Raw genomic sequence first — 9,805 nt, 5'->3', positions numbered from 1 at the left:
TGTCTCTCTGTGAGGCAAAGGGCATGATGTGCGTACTTTTGGGGTAAAGAATAGCCAAAAGATAGCAAAAGGCCTCAGAAGTAGTGAGCTCTCTGTCTGTAGGCCACAGGCCGTGCTGGCACTGGCTGTGTAATAAATGTCCACGCGGCGCCACATGTTCAGGACGTTCTCAGTGGGTGCCTTTCTTGGCACTCAATAAAGCTGCTGCTGGGCTCCCCCACCCTTTCCTTTCACCCCCTCACTGCCCGCTCTACTCTCACTCCATTGCTTCCCTCTCCGCCTCTTCTCTAAGTCTCCAACAATGGGATATGAGAGGAAGAGAAACACAACACGCCTCCCCCACCCAAAAAAGCCAACTCTGGAGTGACTGCAGATTTTTAAAATCTGAATTTCTAGGCGGAGTCCCTAAATATTAACAAGTACTCTCATCAGCCTGTTGTATCTTCAGAATGAGCTTTCTTTTCAGGCTGTGCTGCTCCCCCAACATAAGCTTAGCCATCCCATGAGAGAGGCCCTGACAGCCTCCTTCACGCTCTGCACAGGGAGATGCACACATCCCTCCTAGGGCACTCTCAGCAGTCACCACGCCTTTCTTCCCCCATCTTCACTCTCTCATTCACAAGCTCTGAAATTGGTCAGCATTGGCTCAGCCCCTTCATTTGGACTCAAAGAACACCACAGGTGCAAACAGTTTATACAGACTTTATTTTTCACCCATTGAGGTGAGCACACAAAAATCTGGGCAGGCAGAGGTCTATGAGATGCGGTGTCACAATTACCTGCCCTGGTTCACAGACACAGACCATGAGACTTGGTGGTGAGGGAAAGGGGTCTTGTTCTTACCACAAATTGCTATGGGATTATCACAATGACACATTTATTCCTGGTTCTATTTACATCATGGAGTGTGGAGAGGGTACATTTCTTACACTAAAAATATATACTTTGGAATCTCTAAAACAAAAATATCTCTATCTCTACATAAGACCCACTAGAAAGAAGAACATAGAAAACAAGGGAAATGTACCAGCACCTCGAGTTATCCCCTTCCGAGGGAAGGTTGCTGTTCTCCATCTGACACCATGAGCTTGGAAGGGCAGCCAAATCTAACCAATCAGACAGACAGACACAGATAAACAAGAGGGAGGCTTTATGATCCTGGAGGAGTGAATATAGGGGGAAAGGAAAGAGGAGGAGGATTTTGGCCTCTTCTACAGGAGTAATTGCACAATCAGGTTGGTGCTTCTGTTTCCAGCATTATTGCACATGTGAAAAGCCTGCATGTTGAAGTCAATTGCAAACCTGCTAAGCGAAGCCCAAGCTCCGCTGATTTCTGCTGGGCTCAGAAAAGTGCCGTGGGTGGGTTCTCTCTCTCAAGAAATATTAATGCCATCAGCTAGAAGAAAAAGTTCTGTATTCTCCAATGCTGAAACTGGGTTAGGTTTAAGAAAAATGCTCTTCCTTTTCTCTTCAGAAGGATCAGAAACCATTCCCTTCCCTTTGAGCACAGAATCTGCTAAAAGAATTATGCCTATGGATGAATCATTCCATTTTCTGAATTTACTTATTGAAAAGGTTCACATAACACTCCTTTTCCTCTTTTCACACTTCAAGCAGTAATATAGTTCCTTTACATCTCTTTTGGTTATGAATATTACCCTTCTTTCTGATGAAAAGATGTTAACTGACTCAACTGCCCATTCTCTATAATTAATATTAAGAGACCAAGGGAACCAAGAATCATAAAGGATAGGCTTAGTAGAAAATCATTTCTATTTGGCTTTGAAATGTGCTCTTCTGCTTAAACTGAAATACGGATGAAACTGAAGGCTTGAGAATTCTTAGTCCCTCACCCTAAAAAGGGGAAATAACCATAAAGTCCCCTTTCAAAAAAGCCCTGGGACTGTCCAACTCCTCACCATTCTCACCACCCCCAGCTGGTGGTGGTTTTAGGACCTCTGACCAAGAAATTCTTTCCTCCAAAGAACTTGACAGACTGAGGAAAAGGCAGAACAGAGAGGAGAAAGGGGTGATTGAAAAAGCTGAGACAGTGAAGGAGGGAGGAACTTGGATGATGTCTCATTTGGCCATTTCGGGTCTGCTTAAAGGACTTCTTCTACCTAATGGGAGGCCTAACACCTATGACCAGAAGAAAGTCAAAAAGGCTGAAGTTCAGTGAAAGATTCCTGGATGCCCTGCTAGGATGTGGCTTGGAAACCTGAGAAGTTCAAGGAAAATCCGGGAACAAACTGGCAAAAACAACTGTTTAAAGTCCTGGAAGCAGGTGCTAACTCCCTTACAAAATAAAGTTAGAAAAGCTGATAAAGCGACAGAGAGAATATAGTGATAGCATTTCTGATGCTCGTAGAAAAAGCCAGGGGCTCTGGGGCCAAGCCTGCTCCTGTGTTTCAGGAAAACTAGAGATTCAGAACTTGGACATTGAAATCAATAGAGAAGATGCAGGGAGAATTACGAATTCCTTTACTAAGGGGGAAGTCTGGAGAGTTGAGTGGGTAGAAAATAAAGCAGGACTAAGAACTATCTTTTTTGTACAACCAGAAACTACAGGTTCCCCAAGCCAGAGACTTCTTTTTTTTTTTTTTTTTTTTTCTCTGAGACAGAGTCTCGCTCTGTCGCCCAGGCTGGAGTGCAGTGGCCGGATCTCAGCTCACTGCAAGCTCCGCCTCCCGGGTTTATGCCATTCTCCTGCCTCAGCCTCCCGGGTAGCTGGGACTACAGGCGCCCGCCACCTCGCCCAGCTAGTTTTTTTGTATTTTTTTAGTAGAGACGGGGTTTCACCGTGTTAGCCAGGATGGTCTCGATCTCCTGATCTTGTGATCCGCCCGTCTCGGCCTCCCAAAGTGCTGGGATTACAGGCTTGGGCCACCGCGCCCGGCCGCCAGAGACTTCTTGAAGGTCACAGCTATCATAGTCTGAGATATCAACCAAGCCTGGGACTTAGCATATACCAGAATTTTATCAAACATTTACGATTAATTTAAAAGCCAATCACTGGCCAGGCGCAGTGGCTCACGCCTGTAATCCCAGCACTTTGGGAGGCCGAGGCGGGTGGATCATGAGGTCAAGAGATCGAAACCATCTGTCCAACCTGGTGAAACCCTGTCTCTACCAAAAATATAAAAATTAGCTGGGCATGGTGGTGCACACCTGTAGTCCCAGCTACTCGGGAGGCTGAGGCAGGAGAATCTCTTGAAGTCAGGAGGCAGAGGTTGCAGTGAGTTGAGATCGCACCATTGCACTCCAGCCTAGCGACAGAGCAAGCCTCCTTCTCAAAAAAAGCAAAAAAACAAATTAAAAAAAAAAATCAAAAAACAAAAGCCAATCACATCCCAGACAAAGAGGAACAGTGACTCTTCACACCATCTTTTGGAAATATATGGTTCACCACCCCACTACCCCAAATCCAGGTCTCTACACATAAAGAGATGGGGACAGAAGCTGTATGTGGAAAGAACACATCTCTTGGCAATCCTGTCTTCAGGAGTTGGAAGTGTCACGTAGCCACAAAGAGCCAGGCTGTGTTTTCTGCAACCAAACATATTTGGCAATTTCACAGTATGTTTCTGCTGGTCTTCACCTTCTCTCCAGACCTACTCTTCCCTGAAAGTTATGGCTAGCAAGTAATCCACCCACTTAGTAAGTCCAGTTCTTTTCATTTAGAGCTAAGATCCCACTTACCATCACTTTCTCAAATCTCTGGCCTCCCTCCCTTCCTACCTCTATACCACAAGCCTATCAGGCATTGGCCTGCCAACACTCAAACTGTTTCTGAAATCTCCCATTGTCATAAAAGAGGTGCACCACTTCCCTGGCCCAAGCAAATGTGGGCATGGAAATCACCTAACTACCTGCCTTGCTTTCCACTCCTACATTTTTCTCCTTCACACTGAGTTTAAACATCTTTTTCCATAGACGAATCTGTATTTGTTCTCAAACTACTCTTATCAGAGAAGTCTGAGATGGGAACCCCCGAGATGGGAGAATGGCCATATTTTGTTAATGTCCCTCCAGCTAGGTACACAAAGACTAGTAGTAACAATGAAATCTTATTGCTACACTCTCATCTGTCAACACACACACATGCAAATGCACATGTGCGCGCGCGCACACACACACACACACTGCTGCTGCTTCACCTCTACTCATTTCCTACCCCAAACACTGCCCACCCTGACTCTTTCCCCATAGGCACCAGCCACAGACCAAAGCAAGAAAGCAGCCAGGACTCGGGTTGAGTGTTTGGTGGAAGTTGGACAAGAGGAGGGAGTAAGAGTAGGGAATGGTTCCTACCACAGAGATGAAACAGAAATAAGGCTGGCTATTGTTTGAGAAAAATTGAATGGCTTAAAAGGGTTGGCATGGCCTCCAAAAGTAATTAACAGACCCTGCCAAAGGAAACCAAGACAGGTCCCCTCAAGATATGGAGCACACATCAGTCTCCATATCCTTTGGGGAAAGCCTCCTACTTATTCCAGTGCAAGTCACACATGCCGCAACCCCTACAGCAGAGGGCCATACTCCAGCCTTGTTAATACTGTACAGTGATAATGTGTGGCACCACCATACCAAATTAACAATGTGCACAATGATTGCATCCAGCATCATACCATCACTACGGCAACCTGTTGATGATCATCTAAACCAACCTGATGGAAGGTATGTAAGCTGGTTACTAGCGGGATATGGAACAGACACACGCAAAATTCCAACAATCCCAGATAATACAGCTCACAGGCTTGGATTATATCATGCAACGTTACATACTCTTACTGCTCTTTACAGAGATTCGAGAGATAACACCTATGCAAGGACTGCTGAAAACAGATTTAATACATTCAAAGCTCCTGCAGGGATCAGTGACATACACATCAGTTACCTACAGCTTGGTGTTTCTGCCTATGTTGCAAAAAAGTTGGGATACCCTGGTGTCATAAAACCCTGATTGGAATACTGTCTGAAAAAGTTGGAGGATCTGGACAACCACTAATGTTCAGGTTCATCTAGTGGCCCATGAATAACAGATGACAACACTTGTGACGATAAATAACTTCCTTAAAGATTTCGAGGCCAGGTGCGGTGGCTCACGCCTGTAATCCCAGCACTTTGGGAGGCCGAGGAGGGTGGATCACCTGAGGCCAGGAGTTTCAGACCAGCCTGGCCAACATGGTGAAACCTCGTCTCTATTAAAATACAAAAATTAGCTGGGCATGGTGGTGCATGCCTATAATCCTAGCTACTCGGGAGGCTGAGGCAGGAGAATCACTTGAACCCAGGAGGCAGAGGTTGCAATGAGATGAGATTGCACCACTGCACTCCAGCCTGGGCGACAGAGTGAGACTTTGTCTCAAAAAAAAAAAAAAAAAAAAAAAAAAAAAAAAAAAAGTACGACTCTGCACTCATTTTGATTCCAGGAGTAACTAATGAAATCCCCAAATTCAGAAATGCTTGGAGATCCCTTGAGAAAGCCATCAGTCCTGTGTGGTTTCCCTCTGTGAAGGCAATTTGCCATCCAGATGCTGTGAAAATCACCACAACAGCCTTGCCTTGCCTCTGCAGCACTGTACCATGCCTCGGAAACAAGCTCCACCACGAGAAATTACCACCAAGGAAAACCAATTCCAGGAGGAATTCCTGAAACTAAGCTCAAGGATGCATCTGCTGAAAGGTCAGACAGGTTGGCCAATCAACATTCACAGATGAGCAATGGGAAATCCTGCAATCATGTGGAGTGACCCATGAAATCATCTAGGCAACTCTTGGAGACCAAAAAAAAAGAAAAGAATCACCACCATCTGCAACAGGTGACAGTCCATAGGGACCCATGGATTTAAAAAAAAAAAAATCGAACCTCACAAAGAGATTCAACAATCAGCTAATGAGTCAAAGGCCACAACCAGTATCCTGTAAGAAACAATGTCAGACCACGAGGATGACAGGAAATCACCACGTCCAAAAAGACCAGACTAGACAAAACCAACCATGCCCCTTGAGCACTTGCCATAAGAGATCCTGGTGCCATCTCTTTCTCTAGCCACACAAGAGGAGGGCCACACTTCCAAGACAGTTCCAACTCAAGAGGTTACCCTTAAAACCTCTTGATGAAAAGAAAGAGAGGGGACAAAGTTGAGTCTGATGTCAGTAGTGAACTGGCTGAAACACTGGATTGATCAAAGAATTTTAGCATCCTATAGATGGCAAGTTTGATGCAGTGTACTTGGCCTTTGACACATTAGCAAGCATAATTGAGAAAAAATTCAAGATCCTTGATGGAAACTTGGAGAAACTTCAAACTGATATATCATTCATGCATTTGAGAGCCATCAAGGGATACCTCCTACTGGGTATTTTTTTTTTTTTTTTTTTTTTTTTTTTGAGACGAGCCTTGCTCTGTCGCCCAGGCTGGAGAGCAGTGGTGTGATCTCGGCTCACTGCAAGCTCTGCCTCCCAGGTTCACACCATTCTCCTGCCTCAGCCTCCTGAGTAGCTGGGACTACAGGCGCTCGCCACCGCACCCGGCTAATTTTTTTGTATTTTTAGTAGAGACAGGTTTCACTGTGTTAGCCAGGATGGTCTCGATCTCCTGACCTTGTGATCTGCCTGCCTCGGCCTCCCAAAGTGCTGGGAGTACAGGCGTGAGCCATTGCGCCCGGCCAGGAAGTTTTATTCTGCATCACTTGCAGGGATATCAGACCCTCCTCCAGCTGTCCTCACACTTGCTGTGCAGGCTGCTGGAACCACTGCTGGGACCTACAATCCCGAGAGTGACTGGTAACCACCATGCACAAAGGTGAACTGCAACTGTACGGAGACAACTGAGCACCACACCCACAGAGCCAGGATCATCCAACCCATTCGCCCAACCCCAACCATCACCTCATGGCAAAACCACCCAAATCCCTTCCCATCTTCACGCACAATCCCCCATCGAGTTCGCCCCAACAACACACCAAATCATATTTTTTTAAAGTAGCTAACATTCCTAAGGCGCAGTGATCTGGGAGGGTCTAGCTCGAGAAGTACCCTAAAGTGCACAGGTGGTCCTATACCCATACTACACAGAGTTAAAGAAGGCTCCTCCCCTCAAGCAGTAAAGGCAGCACAAGGCAACAGTGTGTTAGGAGAAGCATTTTTCTGAGTGATACTCTCACCCAGTTTTGATACACTCCTAACAGCTGTGCTGAGGCTAGGGAAAGAGGTGAAATGGTCATCAACCTCCCACACAGAGGTGGCAGGAAAAGATGGGAGGGTCAAGATAGGACAAGAAAGGGGAGATGTTCTCAGGGAACAATGAGGATGAAAAAGAGGCAAGCTTAAGGAAGCAGCCAGAGAGGGACAAGGGAAAAGTCTGCGAGAAAGCTTATCCTCCTGACAGGCTGCCTTTTAATTCTTCCCAATTAGGTAGGTAAATGAGTACAATTACTACAGCTATCCTAAAGTGATAAAATGTGAAGCTTTGGCTCATGAAGATTTTAATGCCCATATAGGTTCAAAGAAGCATGACCTATCCTCCTGTCTGCACCATATATATATGAAAGGAAGCTAAGGCTGTTTCCAAAACAGCCTTGTGATAGAAATGAGACAAACCAGGAACAATACCCACGATTCAAAGGAACATCATTTTAATATCTGAAAGTAGCATAATGTTCAGCCAATAGGCATTGGTACAACCATACATACTGCTTGTTTACAGCAGGCATCCCTTCTGAGTGGTTGGCATCTGTACTGTACCAGTTGTTAAATATTTTGAAAATCATCTCTGTATTAAAATAATTGTGGCCCTAGGAGATAGGGAATATGAAATAAATGAAGGATTCCTTTAACATCAAAGGTCTTTAGAGTAAGACTAGAATACATTAGTATATTTTAAAAGTCTAAGGAATGCAAAATTCAATAAAGTGATATAGCCAACCCTTCACCTAAGAAAGAAAAACACACTGGGGAACTTCCCACTGTACAAAGATTTTCCAGGATGGAAAACTAACATGATAGAATTCTCTGGGTGCTGATGGGCTTGCTCATTACATTCTGTGCACAAAGGAGGGAAAGATTTATAAGCACTGGATCCCAAATACTTTACATTCATTGCAACATAGAAGAGAAGAGAAAAACCATGAATGTAGTTTTAAATTAAATATCAAAACTAATTTCACCACTTACAGTTCATTTCCCAGTGTGACTTTTTGCATCTGAGAGCCAGAATGTTTGTCAACCAAAAGAAATCCATGATGATGAAGAAACCACATGGCTGAAGGTGATTTTGGTCCATTGAACTGATGATCGTTCACTACTAAGGCAGTTAAGGAGACAGTACGTAAGCACTTGGATCTCACCAGGATGGAATTGGAATGTATCCTCAAGAAACAGCAGCAAGAAGTCGAAGAGTCCCGCAAAATGGCCAATAAAAACACCATATCCTCCTTTCTATTCACAAACAACTATTATCAAATCTTTCCCAGATATCTAGAAAGCAGACACTATGACAAATCTTCAGGCTAGGAAGTCCTTCCTGGTATCTAAACTAATTCCTTCTATTGCAATCTAAGCTCAATCTCTTACTCTATCCTCAATGAAAACCAAGAGAAGTTGCTCATCCTCACTTATTGTTGATTTTCCGGGGATCCTTTTCCTATCTAAGCGACACAATTCAAATGTCCCTTCTTGGCCCTTGTATCATCCAAGGTTCTTGCCAGTTATGCAGGCTGCTGCTAGGGAGTGATGGAGATGCACCCAAGTCAGAGGCATCTTCTGGCTGTGGTGGCAGGCACTGCCAATGCCCAGATCACGGATCTTCCTGGTAGCTGACCTCCTGACAATCTCTGGGTCTGACCAGCATCCCCCAGGGGAGGTAATCAAACCAAGGCCCAGGGCTGCCTAGGAGCCTGCAGGCACTAAAAGCACTGGAGAGCCAGAGAGGATTTCCTCTCTGTTCCCCTCCTACTCCGCACTCCATCCTTTAGGAAGAGGGACCTCACTGAAGGACTCCTCAGCGGCAGAATGAATCCGTATGGCTTGGCAGGCCAGCAGAGAATTTCAGAGAAAATGTCTGGAAAATGGGAAGCTAGGTCTTCAATGGTGGCTGTTCTAAAGTGAAAAAGAAGGAAGAAGAGGAGAAGAACCAACAGGAGGTGGTCTTCTGCTTCCACATTCATATCTGGTGACTGGCTGCTGGTATGGGGATAGCTGGATGCCCTCCAATGCACACCAAAAATAACTGAATGCTTCGGCATGGCTTTGAGATGACCAAGGACAGGGCCAGACTTGGTCTTGCTTCTTCTCTGAGAGACTCGCCATTTTCTCTGTAACCAGAACTTCCCTGAGGCACCACACGGCCCAAATCTTCCATCCCAGCAAAGACTCTTAGTTGAAGAGACTGAATAAAAGTGTTACAATTAGACAAAAAGGGAACATATGATTCATTCCTCCTTTTAACACAATACTTTGAAGATGTCACCACAATTTGGATCTGGCTATATTTTAAGTTCATTTACAAGTAGACTAGTTCTCAACTAAAAATAACCATGTGCGTTATACATTTCAGCAGCTGCCTGGATTTTCCTCCGAAGGAAACAAGATTCTATATTTCACTCACATTCAGCAGAGATTCATTTTAACCCATTCGATGAAGACACAAATCACCACTACCACCCACTGGTGGCTGTGACTTTTCAGAGCACTTTAATTTCTCCTCAGAGTAGCCTCAGGAGTGGGGCAGTGAGTTATTGTTATCTCCATTGCTGAGTAAACTGAACGCCAGAAACAGTGGTCTGTCAAGTTATACATGGAA

At 44.9% G+C, this 9,805-nt stretch overlaps 1 protein-coding gene across 2 annotated transcripts in view; it reads right to left on the bottom strand.

Moving 5' to 3' along the window:
- Window positions 1-686: 686 nt before the first annotated feature.
- The window catches only part of SLC4A8 (solute carrier family 4 member 8), a 90,734-nt gene continuing 81,615 nt past the window's right edge, over window positions 687-9,805 (bottom strand). For both annotated transcript variants that reach the window (XM_050748715.1, XM_050748716.1), the window contains one exon: window positions 687-9,391. In XM_050748715.1, the coding sequence (XP_050604672.1) occupies window positions 9,379-9,391 (13 nt within the window). In that variant the 3' untranslated portion in view covers window positions 687-9,378. The remainder of the gene's footprint in view (window positions 9,392-9,805) is intronic.

This window comes from Macaca thibetana, chromosome 11 (assembly GCF_024542745.1).
Source record: "Macaca thibetana thibetana isolate TM-01 chromosome 11, ASM2454274v1, whole genome shotgun sequence".
NCBI lineage: Eukaryota > Metazoa > Chordata > Mammalia > Primates > Cercopithecidae > Macaca > Macaca thibetana.
This window is presented reverse-complemented; position numbering and strand designations above follow the sequence as displayed.